Consider the following 13454-nt stretch of genomic DNA (forward strand, 5'->3'; position numbering starts at 1 on the left):
GTCAAGGCCCCCCAGCCCCTCCTCCCTCAGACCCAGGGGTCAAGGCCTCCCAGCCCCTTCCTCCCTCAGACCCAGGGGTCCAGGCCCCATCAGCACCGTCCTTCTCAGACCCGGCCCATCAATTACCCACAGCCAGGGCAGGGCAAATCCTCCACATCATCTCAAGGAAGGAGAACGTGGGTGACAAGATGAGACCAATCACTCCTGTAAAAGTGAATGAGACAATCGGGGCAGGCACTGCTGGTTCACGAGGGAGGAAGGGGCTGGGGACCAGGACTCCTGTGTCTCACCCATGGGCTCCCAGCCTGCCAGCGTCTCCTCCTGGGTGTATGCCTGGACCGCATGGCATTGGAGTAGCTGCTGGGCCAGTGGGATATCCCTGTCTCGAACCTCTCGAACGGCTCTCCCGGTCACCAGGGACTCCAGGGTCCAAAGTAGCCGCTGGTGCTTCTGGATCATCTTGGCCAGCCTGTAGAGAAAGCCAGGGGGAGAGTCATTTCCCATTGCCTCTCAGAGTCCTGGAACACCCCCTACATACCTGGACTACAATCCCCATGATCGCCGCCACCATTTACCAGAGGTGAAGAGCACCAAAGATTTATGGGAAATGTAGTCCGAGAAACACAAAACCCGAGGGTGCCTTTTGCAGATCTCGGCCGCCCGCAACCCCCAAAGGTGCTGAGAAATTGGAAATTCAACCTTTCATCTCAATTGCATTTTAGAAAATGGAATGTTGGTCTCTAGTTGCTCCAAGAGTATGATGGAAAACGGGTGGCGCTGAGGCTCCAGCAGCCCCAATGAACCGCCAGGAAAATGGGGCCTCGATGAGGCCCGAGGCTATTCTGGGAAACAGAGCTTCGTCATTACTAGTCCTGGTGGACGGATGCTTTAGCTGCTACAGGCTCAAAGCATGCTGGGAATGTGAGCCTTAGCTACGCAATCAATTCCGCGAGACATCGAGACATCGGGAAAGAGAGTCTTTGTTCCCAGAGTCTCAAGTGGTTGCTTGAGGCGCTGGCAGGCTGGGAGCCCATGGGTGAGACACAGGAGTCCTGGTCCCCAGCCCCCTCCTCCCTCATGAACCAGCAGTGCCTGCCCCGACTGTCTCATTCACTTTTACAGGAGTGATTGGTCTCATCTTGTCCCCCGCCTCCCAAGGTCCACACCTCAACCGCATCACCTGGTCAGGTACTGGGCCCGAGAGGCTCCAGGGAGTCCGCTCCAGTTCTCCCATGCAGTCCTTGCTGCGTCCACCGCTGCCGCCACGTCCTCAGCCTGTGCCTGGGGGCAACTGGCCAAGTTCTCTCCTGGGGAGATGAATGGAGGGACCCCAGATGTGCCCCCCCCCAGGCAGCAGAGCTGGTCCCCAGCCCCACTCTATTATAAATATTTTGGTTGTAGGGGCGCCCGGGTGGCTCAGCCAGTTGAGTATCCGACTTCATCTCAGGTCACGATCTCACGGTTTGTGGGTCGGAGCCCCGCATCGGGCTCGCCGCTGTCCGTGCAGAGCCCGATTCAGATCCTCTGTCCCCCTCTCCCTCTGCCCCTCCCCGGCTCGCACGCTCGCTCGCTCTCTCGACAATAAATAAAACGCTAAAAATATATAAATATATTAATCAAGGAAGGGATCTTGGTAGACACTGACTTCAAAAAGCATCCACAGGCACTTGGGGCTATTATTTGGATGACTTTAACAGGAAGAGCCAGAAATCTTGGGCTTCTCCCCCCACTGGCTACTTCCTGCCTTCAGGGCCCTGAGCAAAGAGGATGGGGTGTTGTTGGTAGATACGACTGGGGATATGGATGCCTGCCTCTCCCTCCCCGAACAACTGGGGGACGCTTCATACCTGTGATAGGATCCCGGCAAGGTACTGAATTCCTGCGTTCCGGCTTTAGCCATTTTCCATTTACATAGTGACCCAAGTGCCGGTCTTGGGTGTCCAGCCAGGCCTGGGGGAGGCAAAGACACTTTAGAACAACGTCTGAGAGGCAGCTAGGGGAGTTCAGTCCCTACCCAGGGTCCTCTGGGAGGGGGACACTTGCACCCCTTTGCCCCACCTGCCAATTCTTTGGTGTGGCAAGGAAATGCACATAAACATAAAATACATGTAACAAATGGAGCGCCTGGGTGGGCTCAGTCGGTTGAGGGTCCGGCGTCGACCCGAGTCACGATCTCACGGCTCATGACTTTGAGCCGCGCATCGTGCTCTGCGCTGATGCGAGAAGCCTGCTTTGGGTTCTGTCTCCCCCACCCCCACCTCTCAAAAATAAATAAAGATTAAAAAAAAAACAACAACAACATGAAACATAAAACCCCCCATGTTAACCCTTTCAAAGCGTACAATTCAGCGGCATGTGGTACGTTCACAATGTCGTGCAACCATCACGACCTAGTTTCAGAACATTCTCATCCCCCCAAAACGAAACTCGGCACCCATCCGGCAGTCGCTCTCTCTTCCTCATGCAGCCTCTAACTGCTAATCTGCTTCCTGTTTCTGCGGATTTGCCTTCTCTGGATATTCCACGTGAATCGGGACCCCACAACACGTGGCCTCTTTGGCTGGCTTCTTTCACCCAAGATGGTGGTTTGCTTTTTAAATTTCTTTTTTACTGTTTACTTATTTCTGAGAGAGAGAGAGAGAGAGAGAGAGAGAGAGAGAAAGCACAGGCTGGGGAGGGGCAGAGAGAGAGAGAAAGCCCGAGGATCTGAAGCAGGCTCTGAGCTGTCAGCACAGAGCCCAATGCAGGGCTCGAACTGATAAACTATGAGATCATGACCTGAGCCGAAGTTGGACGCTTAACCGACTGAGCCACCCAGGCGCCCCCAACATGGGGTTTCTGGAGCTCATCCAAGTTGTAGCACGTATCAATCATTCCTTTTTCGTGGCTGTAGGACATTCCATTGTCTGGAGAGGCTACGTTTTGTGTCTGTTCATTATCACTTGACACATTCCGTTTGTTTCAGCCTTCTGGTTACTGTGCACAGTGCCGCTGAGGCAGCTTCCCGTACCTGATTTTGTCTGAACACCCGCCTTCACTTCTTTTAGGCGAATGTACCCAGGAGCGGAATGGCTGGGTCATATGGCAACTCTCTGCGTAACCTCTTGACGAACCACCAGACTGTTTGCCATGGTGGTTGTGCCATTTTACGTTCTCACCAGCCACATGTGAGGGCTGTCCTACTGACTTTGACATGCGGCTTCATAAAACCCATTCTCCTGGGGCGACTGGGTGGCTCAGTCGGCTGAGCGTCTAATTTCAGCTCAGGTCGTGATCTTGAGTCCCTGGGTTTGAGCCCCACGTCGGGCTCCGTGCTGACGACTCAGAGCCTGGAGCCTGCTTTGGCTTCCGTGTCCCTCTCTCTCTCCCCGTCTCTCTCTCTCAAAAATAAATAAACATTAAAAAGCAAAACAAAACAAAACGAAGCGAAACAAAACAAAACAATCTGCTCTCCTCCATGCAGAAGTGACCTCAGGTGAACTTTTCTAGTACTCAGGGAACCTGAGACAATTCAGCTGTATTACCAGACAACAATGACCCCTGAATGGTCCACTGCACCTGAACGGGACAACTGGGGACACACCCTAAATATCCAATGGGAAGCCAGGGCACTGAGGCCGTCTGGAGTTGTCTGCGTTCCTTTTTTTTTTTAATGTCTATGTATTTTTGAGAGACAGAGAGAGCATGAGCAGGGGAGGGGCAGAGAGAGAGGGGGACAGAGGATCTGAACTCTGAAGCGGGCTCTGTACTGACAGCAGTGGGCCTGAGGTGGGGCTCGAACTCACGAACCGGGAGATCATGACCTGAACTGAAGTCGGACGCTCAACCCACCGAGGCCCCCAGGTGCCCAGAGTCCTCTACATTCCTGTGATGGGGCATATACCTTGGGACGTACAAGACTCTGGAAGCAACGCCCATGACACTGTATTAGCCACCATTGGGTTCTTTTTGGAAGGTGGGGTTTCTAAGCCGGGTAGTCCCTGCACCCAACCGTGTGATGGCATTCCCTCCCCCCTCGGCGGCCGTCACTTAGAGGAGCAGTGTGGACCCCCACTGAAGACACAGGCCCCACAGGTGCAGCTTCTTGGGCTGAGCCCCAGGCGCGGCACGTAGGCATCGCCAACGGGGCGGCAGCGAATGGATTCGAAACCCGGTTCTGGGACTGAGCGGTGCAACCTTAGCCAGGGTGTTATCACACTCTGGTCCCCGCAAGGTCATCTGAAAGATGGGGATAATCCCAGCCCCTCCCTACTTCACAGGGTTGTGTCGAGGATGAAATGGATCAATGCACGTGACACGCTGAGAGCAGCACTGCGTAAGACTTGCTCTTAATCTCTCCCTCCACGTCTGCTTCAGATTTCTCTCCCTGCTCCTGTCCCCCCCCAAAATCCTCGCTAAATCCGAGACACGCTTCCCATTTTTTCCTTCCACAGATGTTCTCTCTCTTCTCTTAGCATCCCAAGTGCCACATTCTCCTAATCTTTCTCTTCCCCTGCCAACTGGCTCTTTGTATGGGGCTGGGACACGAACGGTGAGATCATGACCTGAGCCAAAATCAAGAGTCAGACGCTTAACAGACTGAGCCCCCCAGGCACCCTGACATTGGATGATATTAAAGAATGACCCCTAGGGGCACGCCTGGCTGGCTCACTCAGTAGAATGTGGGACTCCTGGTCTCAGGGTTGTGAGTTCCAGCCCCACGTTGAGCGTGGAGCCTCTCTGTCTCAAAAATAAATAAACATTAAAAAAAAAAAATTTCAAAAAATTAAAGAATTGGCTGCTAGTGTGAAGTGTGAAAAATGGCCAGGTGGGTTATGTTATCAAGCGAGTTCTTATCAGTTAGAAAAGAGGATTCAAATATTTATGGGAAGATAACATGACATCTGGGATTTAAATCATTCCAGAAAAAAGAGAAAACAAAAGAGTACAACTCTGGCCCAAATGTTGACGATTCCTGAAGCTGAAGTAAATAGCAATTCATAGTATCAAGTTCTCTTTGGAAGTTTGCAAATCCCCCCCTCCCAAAGAAAAACAAAACCCTAAAAGAATGTCTACGGGGTCCTGGCAGGTCACGCTAGTGTGAGAAGAGGGCCCGGTGGAGACTGGGAACTCACAACTTGCCTAGAAAAGACAGTCACTATTGGATCCAGATGATTTTTGTCAGGGAATGTGAGCCAAACATTGCCAAATTTTGGGATTTTATTTTCAAAAGAAGCTGGAATCCTGGGATGTTTCCATGGAATTAGTTGACCACGAATTTACATTTTCAAAAATAAAGTTCGGGCCAAAGAAAACAATTTGTTGGATGAATCGGGCCCACATGTTGTAAGGTTGAGACCTTTGCTTGGGAGGCAGTGGGGGAACCGTGAATCCGAGGGCTCAGGTTCAAATCTCAGCTTTACCTATTTTAAACCGTGTTGGCCGTGGGCAAATTACTTACCCCCTGAAGGCTCCGTGTGCTATCACTAAAAGGATGACAATCATCCCCTCCCACAGCTGTTCTGAGGATTAAAGGAGATCACACTGAGCACAGAGGCTGGCACATAGAAAGCACCCAGTAAATATAAGCTATTTCTACATTATTGCTATTTCAGTATATTCCATCTCAAGCCCACCTTCAAGTGTGGGAATTCTGTGTGCTCTGTCCCAGATCATCACTCCCACCGTCCAATGGTCTTACGGTGGTGACTCCCAGGTCCCCGTCTCCAGTCCTGAAAGGCTCAGGCCCAAGTAACATCAGACTCCTGCACATAACTCGAGGCTGTCCCTGGGTCCCTCACACTTTCACCATGCGATAATCACGCTCAGGGTCTTTCCTTGCAACTCTAGTCCTCCTGGGTTCCTCCCTGGCGGTGGTGGTGGAGGGATGGAGACACAGCTGGACCCCAGGCATTGCCCTTGCCCTCTCAACTCCTCAAACGGTTCCCCTGCCTCATCCCCTCCTATCCACCTTATCCATTTTCACAGCGGGCTCCTGGCTCTGACCTCATCTTCTTCCACTTGGACCACGGTTCTAGACTCCTCTTCTCTCCTTGAAGAGAAGCCCAAGCTTCTCATTCCTGGGTGCTAGAAGACCCTGTGCGATCATGAGAGCCCCAATGAGGGAATTCTGAGGGGGCTAGGTAATTACAGGATATTCGAGCCACCCTACTTCTCCCTAAGAACCACAAGAGGTCCTGGGGGACCCTGAGGGATCACAGAAGTCTCATGAGGATTTGAAGAGGCCCTGAAGAATCACGGGAGCCCCACGGGGGGTATTCTGAGATGGGTGAGGGGGTCATGAGAGCCCCATGGGGATATTCTGGGGGGTGTAGGTTAATTACAGTTTAGTTCTGATGTATTCTGGAGTTCTGAGTTCACAAGATCCTAGGAGACCCTCAAGTATTGGTGGGGCCCTTGAGGAATCCCGGGGCTCCATGGGAAGGCGGGGGTGGGGGGGTGGGGGGACTCAGGATCATGGGAGCTACAGGATGTTCTGGGGAAGTCTATGGGGCTTCTGAGGGTCCTTGGAAGATCAAGGGAGCCCCACAGGAATTTCGAGTCCCGGGGGATCCTGGGAAGTTCTGAGGGGGCTGGAAGAACCACGGGAGCCTCCGGGAAATCCGAGGCCTCGAAGCAATCGGGGAAACGCCATCCCAAGTAGGTACCAGGGAGGGGCGCCTGGGTGGCTCAGTTGGTTAAGCGGCCGACTTCGGCTCAGGTCACGATCTCGCGCTCCGTGAGTTCGAGCCCCGCGTCGGGCTCTGTGCTGACAGCTCAGAGCCTGGAGCCTGCTTCCGATTCTGTGTCTCCCTCTCTCTGCCCCTCCCCTGTTCATGCTCTGTCTCTCTCTGTCTCAAAAATAAATAAACGTTAAAAAAAAAAAAAAAAAAGTAGGTACCAGGGAGCAGGAGAGCTACCACCAAACAACAGAAGAGGATCCAGGGTTAAGAAGAAGCAACCGCAAAGGCTTAAGGGAATGCCCTTCTAGGGTGGGTCCCAAGGGGTGGCGAGAATCACGGGAACCGAGAAGGGCGGAGCTGCTGAGCTGCCGCGGTGGATCACGGGAGTCCGCGCGCTAAACTGGACCTGGATGCCTGGTTCGGGGGGAGGGGGCGGGAATGGGCAGCGCTGAACGGCGGGCCCTCACCAATGCGCATGCGTGGCTCTCAGGCACGGGTCCGTACTCCAGCGTGGTGAAGATCTCTCGGGTGCTGCGCTGTGCGTGCGTCGCAGCCATCACTCGCCCGGACCGCTTTCCACGAAGGAGTGCGGGGCGCTCTGCCCAGAGGAACCTTGAGGTCGAAGGGCGACACCGCCCCCTCCAGCCCAAAGGGCGGGGCTACGGGAGATAGAGCGTAACCCCACCTTAGACCCGGTGGCCCCGCCCATGCCCTCCCAAGCTGGGACGTGTAGTTTGGAGCATGCGCAGTCCTCAAAGTGGGGGCGGCGGGGAACCGAGATGTGGGCGTCTGGCCGGTAGTTAGGGGTGCTCCAGATTTAGAAGAATGACCGTGTAGTTCTTCCCGCCACCCTTTTTTATACTGAGGACAGGAAGTATATTTAGTCCGAAGTGTATTTACTAGAGAATCGAATCTAGCTCTGGGACGAAGCGATAGTTCATAGATAAGAAGGGAATCTTTTAGGATGGACACTGAAATGAAGGTTTTGAAAGTGTGCCAGTCTGGACTGCCCCGTAGTTTGGCTAGATGTTGTTGGGAAGGAGAAATACGGCTTTAATCGGCACAGGAAGTGTGGCATTTAGAGACTAGGTTCAGGATTTAGTTTTGATTGGTTGAGGTGAGAGGCGGGGCTCAATCCTTAGATTATGATTGGTCGGAACGTAATGAGGTTGCAGGATTGGTGAATGAGCTTTTGAGGCAGACGGAAGCGTGGTCGGCAGAAATCCTTGGTTACACAGTGACTAGAAGCGTGGCTGTCATTTACATAGCACGTAGGACGTAGAGAGCATCTGGAAATACTGGCTCCTAACAGATTTGACAGCCGTATTTGGTCTGAGTGGAATTACAGTTTCAGGACAGGTTCTTAGACTTTCATACGGAATAGTGGGCACCAGGAGCCGGCTGTGGGTCTGGCAGCAGGCTCCACAATTCGCATCCTGGCGAAGGTTCCCGCTCACGTCGGAGTTACTGAGGACGCCTAGGTCTTTTCCCCAGGGCCATGGCGGACTCGAAGCTGCTGGTGCCCGAGCTAAGCGAGGCAGAGAAGATGGGCGCTGAGACCATGCGTTTCGAGGAGCTACTGCGGCAGGTGCGGACTGACCGGCCTCCGGGTCCTGGGTCCCTGGGTATTCTGGGGATGTGTGTGTGTGTGTGTGTGTGTGTGTGTGTGTTGTGTATATGTGTGTACGCCCGCGGGTGCTCTGAGATGGGACTACATTCCCAGAAGGCACTACGTGGGATTGTAGTTGGTTAGCTCCAAGTTTGCTAGGATCTGGAAGAAATGCAGATGGGGTTGGGATTGTTCATAGGGGTCCTCAAAGGAGGAGAGGGACATAGTATGTCTTATTCTGCTCATATCTCACATGCACAAAATTTCTCCATAAACTTTTGAAGAACAAATGAGGGTCTGATAGCATAGACACCGTGACTGGAGGGTGTTTTCCTTCACACAGGCCTCCAAGGAGCTCCAGCAAGCCCAGACAAGCAGACCAGAATCCACACAGATCCAACCTCAACCTGGTAAGAAAGGCAGAAAGCCAGAGAGAGAGGGATTGAGTCTCAGAGAGAGGTGGACAGAGACTGGGGGTAGGGGACACAGACAGAGGAGGCAGGAGAGAGGCAGAATAATGGAGTATAGAGGTCTTTGGCAGGGAGAGGGGGAGGGACCAAGAGCTAAAGAGAGAAGGAGGAGGACAGGAGTGACTGGGGGACAGACTCAAAGATAGAAGGAGAGTCAGAGATCCCAGGAATGGGGAGGGGAGCAGGCCCAGAAAGCAGAGGACTGAGACCCAAGGCAGGGGCAGATCAAGGGAAGGACAGAGACGCACACAGAGGCAGACATCAGGACAAACCCATTTCCACCAGGTTTCTGCATAAAGACCAACTCCTCCGAAGGGAAGGTTTTCATCAACATCTGTCACTCTCCTTCCATCCCTCCTCCGGCTGATGTGACCGAGGACGAGCTGCTTCAAATGCTGGAGGAAGACCAAGCCGGGTTTCGCATCCCCATGAGCCTGGGAGAGCCTCATGCAGAACTGGACGCAAGTCAGTGCCCTCGGGGGACCCAGGAAGCTAGCTCCCTGGGTCCTTTCTTCCCTAGGATCCAAGATCCAGGGCCCAAGATCCCCCTCCCCCTTTCCCCCTAGAAATCTGGCCCCCTTTTCCTTGTGACATAAACCTAACCTCCTGGGCCTCCAGTGCCTGCTACACGGGGTAGTTCTGTCCTCATTCTGCCCACCTGGCCAGGCTGGCACTTCTCCCTGCCCTACCCCACAGTGAGGGAGAGCTGGGCGGGTGTCCTCATTAGCTGGCCAGACCAGCTCTCAGTCTTGTTCCTGTTTCCTTCTTCACTCTTCTCCCTTGTCTCTGTCTCTCTGCCTTGTCTCACGTGTCTCTGTTGAGTTTCTGTGTCTATATGCTTGCTTTTTCAATTAACGTATGTCCCCTGAAGCTTCCTGGGACCAAGCTTTGGGCAGTGCCCTGGGGAGTAGGGACTGATCCAACCCAGAACTTGCCCTTGAGAGACTCCTAGTCTTAGGTGAGGGCAGAGAAGACATATGCGATTTCATTATGGTGTGATCTTTGCTGCTCTGGAGTTGGAGGGGGGTGGGCTCTTTACCCGAACTGAGGAGTCAAGGAAGGCTTCCTGGAGGAGGTGGCAGATATAAGATGCAAAGGAACCGAAGGAATGTGTCAGGCCAAGACACAAGAGGGTTCTAGGCAGAGGGGACCGAGGAGTCCAGAGGCTGGAGAGAATGGTTGAATTGGATCGGTCAGTAATTGGAAGAGACTGGAAGAAGTTTAAAGGGACGAGGTCCCCAACAGAGAAGTGAGCTTCTCTTCAGGTGGGAGGAGCTGACCACACAGGGCCTCCAGCGCCAGACTGAAGGACACAAACCTTCGTCTGGGGCGCTGGGGAGCCATGGGAGGGCTGTGAGCAGGGAAGGGGCAGGGTCATTGCTGGGATGTGGTGGGAAAGGACCAGAGCAGTAGAGAGGAGGCTGGTATGACTGGCAAGAGCCCTCACCTTCTAACTGTCCCTGGGTCTTTCTGGTTCGTGTGGCCGCTGTCCTTTATCGTTTTTGCCTCGTCGGTATCTGGGCGGTGGGATTCCTACCGAGGGCTGGGGGTCTCACCCCCTTTCTCTCCCCACAGAAGGCCAGGGTTGTACCGCCTACGACGTAGCGGTGAACAGCGACTTCTACCGCAGGATGCAGGTTGGGGGCGGGGCTGCGGGTGAGGCCTGGGCTGGGGCCTCTCCCTCCATCCCGAGCCCTCCGGCAAATCTCCCTCTCTCACTTCTAGAACAGCGATTTCTTGCGGGAGCTCGTGGTCACCATCGCCAGGGAGGGCCTTGAGGACAAATACAGTCTTCAGCTGAATCCAGGTGAAGGGCGTGGCCTGCACTAGCGGGGACTCGGGGAGCCAGAGCAGCTCGGGGACAGCCCTTGGAAAAGGTGGTGCTGGTGTGGGCAGGGATTGTTTTGGTCCCCGGGCTGCGGGTTACAGGGAGAAGGCGAGGCTTCCCAAGGTGGGGGTGGGGGTGGAGATGGGACTGGCCCAGGAGCCAGATAAGGGGCGGGGTCTGGCTAGCCAGGGGGCGGAGCCAGGAGCACCTCTGGCGACAGATCCCGCCCCCCCATATCCCTAGAAGGGCGGGGCTAAAGTGGGCAGATTTCCTGAAGCCAAGCTCGGGGGTGTGGCCAGATCCCTGGCATCCTGGGAGGGGCGGAGAGTTTCCCCTGAGGCTCTTGCTGCTTGGGGACGGCTAGGAAAGCCAAGGGAACCCGCGCTTGAGCCACCTTTGACCCTGAGCTTCCTACTCACAGAGTGGCGCATGTTGAAGAACCGACCTTTCCTGGGCTCCATCTCCCAGCAAAATATCCGCTCCCAACAGCGTCCTCGGATCCAGGAGCTGGGAAACCTATACACTCCCGAATCCCCGAGACCTGAGGAAGGGTGGGCCTTCGCTGGGTTCTGTCTCTCTCATGTCTCTCCAGTAATTTTTGGAATCCTTCCCTCAATCCTGCCTCCCCATAGGAGGCGGTGTCCTGGGGCCCTGGGAACCCAAAGAGGGGGGAAGCAGGATGGCCACTGAGAAGGCTCCCCGAGGCAGCAGGGTTTGTAGGAGGGAGAAAGGGAAAGAATAGCCTTGGCAGAGACCTAGTGGGCTCTCCTCAGTTTTGGGTCTTGGTCTTTCGCAGCCCTGAGAAGCCTCACCTGAACCTTTGGCTGGAAGCCCCTGACCTCCTCTTGGCTGAAATTGACCTCCCCAAACTGGTGAGTGTACCTCTGGCCAGAGTGGGAGAATGAGGTCTGGAAGGGTTGGGGTCTCCGAGGGAGAGTGAGCTGGGCATATGTAGACAGCGCTGAGCCTGGAGCCTGCTTTGGATTCTGTGTCTCCTCCTTTCTCTGCCCTTACCCTGCTCGCGTGCTGTCTCTGTCTCAAAAATAAATAGACATTAAAACAACAACAACAACACACAAGGCTTTTGTTCCTGGTCCATATTATTATTGGCCTATTGCTGGGAACGGAAGGGTGGGCTCACTCCATTAATATTCCCAGGATGGAGCTCTGGGGCTGTCGCTGGAGATTGGGGAGAACCGGGTAGTGTTGGGGGGCCCCCAGCAGCTGTACCACCTGGATGCCTATATCCCCCTGCGGATCAACTCTGAGGAGAGCAAAGCAGCCTTCCATAGGAAGAGAAAGGTACCTGGGGAGGTAGAGGGAGGTGTGCAGGGGGAGCGGGGACGCTGGGGAGGCCTGGGCTCCTGGTCCTGAATCCTTAATCTGTTTCCTGTCTCTCCTCAGCAATTGATGGTGGCCATGCCCCTCCTGTCGGTGTCTTCTTGACCTGCTTTCTTTCTGTGCTTCTAAGTGGAGAGAAGAGGCTCGTGGCTTCTCTAAAATGGAAATAAAAGATGTTTGCCTTTGTTCTGTGTCTGGCTAGGAATGCACGGGGAGCGGGAGGGAAAAGGGACATTGGACCGTGTCCTGGAGTCACAGAGAAGTCACTGTCCCCGCTGAGGCCTCAGCCTCTCCCCACCAGAGCCCCTCCCTGGCCGCCAGTCTCTCCCGTCGTGTTGCACGCGGTCCCAGAGCCGACCCTCCCCTCTCCACTTCAGGGGTCCTCGGCTCCCCAGGGTCCCAGGAGAAGGTCCCAGAGCCCCCTGCAGCGCAGCACTCCAGGCCATGTGTGGTGTGGTCCCCTTTATGCTTCATTTCCTCCCTGTCCTTCCTGTCACTCAGTCCCAGCACAGTGAATGGTGTCCTGAGCACACCTGTGTTCTGCAGCTCCTCTTTAGTTTCTGCTGTACCCGCCCCCCCCTTAGTGTGCCTCGTCAATAAAACCAGAATTTTTTTAAATTTTAAATTAAAAATTGTTTGATGTTTATTATTTTTGAGGGAGAGAGAGAAAGAGACGGCGTGAGTGGGGGAGGGACAGAGAGAGAGGGAGACACAGAATCCCAAGCAGGCTCCAGGCTCCGAGCTGTCAGCACAGAGCCCGTCGCGGGGCTCGAATTCACGAATTGTGAGATCGTGACCTGAGCTGAAGTCAGATGCTCAACCAGCTGAGCCACCCAGGCGCCCAAACCCAGGGAATTTCTAATTGTCTTGCCCTCCCAGGGGGCCTTGCCCAAGTCCATCGGTGATCCGACGCATGCCATCATCTCCAGCCTCCCCTGCGTCTCGTCCTGGAACAGTGCTTCATGTCACAATCACACAAAACTGTGTCCCACCTTCCAACTCGGCAAGCACTTCCTGTACCGCGGACACTCCCAAAGTCGTCCCTTTCAGTGAACTTTCTCTGGGAAGCTTTTCCAACTTCGAGCTGTCTCTGGTCTCCCCTGGCTGAGTTAGAATCCTCCTGTGGCAGTGGCGGTGTCTGGAACCAGTGTTACCTGGTCGTAGCTCCGCCCCTGTGGTGCGGTAACGCTTTACAATGAGCGGGAACTCAAAAAAGGAGTTCATGAACGAATGCTAACTCTCTCCTTCCATAGTGAGTCCTAAGAGGATGGGTAAACGGAGGAGCCTCAGTGGTAAACGTTGGAAGAACGGCGAGACCAGTGCGGTTGGGATGGAGTCAATGAGGTCGGGTGGCAAGGAGCAGATGGTGAGAAGGTGAAAAGGTAGCGGGGATGATCTCGGGTAGGGTCTGTTGGACCGGAAGGAGCGAGCGTGCGCTCCGGCGTCCACCAGGGGGCGCCTCGCAGCCTCAGGCTGTTGTCTCAAAACTACAACTCCCAGCGGCCCTCGGGGAGCGCGGCTCGTCTGAAGCGCACGGTGAGGTC

General features: G+C 54.5%; 2 protein-coding genes across 2 annotated transcripts in view; one reads left to right on the forward strand and one right to left on the reverse strand.

Annotated features, from left to right (window-relative positions):
- ALDH16A1 (aldehyde dehydrogenase 16 family member A1) overlaps positions 1 to 7219 on the reverse strand; it is a 14922-nt gene extending 7703 nt beyond the window's left edge. Inside the window, exons 1-5 of the mRNA XM_049620871.1 lie at positions 7130 to 7219; positions 1848 to 1950; positions 1181 to 1307; positions 291 to 469; positions 127 to 204 (exon numbers count right to left, since the gene is read on the reverse strand). Of these exons, the coding sequence (XP_049476828.1) occupies positions 127 to 204; positions 291 to 469; positions 1181 to 1307; positions 1848 to 1950; positions 7130 to 7219 (577 nt within the window). The remainder of the gene's footprint in view (positions 1 to 126; positions 205 to 290; positions 470 to 1180; positions 1308 to 1847; positions 1951 to 7129) is intronic.
- Positions 7198 to 12096, forward strand: PIH1D1 (PIH1 domain containing 1). The gene is made up of 10 exons (XM_049620879.1): positions 7198 to 7280; positions 8157 to 8250; positions 8615 to 8681; positions 9027 to 9206; positions 10317 to 10378; positions 10467 to 10548; positions 10991 to 11120; positions 11366 to 11441; positions 11728 to 11871; positions 11974 to 12096. Exons 2-10 carry the CDS (start codon positions 8161 to 8163, stop codon positions 12013 to 12015), a joined length of 873 nt encoding a protein of 290 aa, XP_049476836.1. The 5' UTR covers positions 7198 to 7280; positions 8157 to 8160; the 3' UTR covers positions 12016 to 12096.
- Positions 12097 to 13454: the final 1358 nt, after the last annotated feature.

The sequence above is a fragment of the Panthera uncia genome (genome assembly GCF_023721935.1).
Source record: "Panthera uncia isolate 11264 chromosome E2 unlocalized genomic scaffold, Puncia_PCG_1.0 HiC_scaffold_19, whole genome shotgun sequence".
NCBI lineage: Eukaryota > Metazoa > Chordata > Mammalia > Carnivora > Felidae > Panthera > Panthera uncia.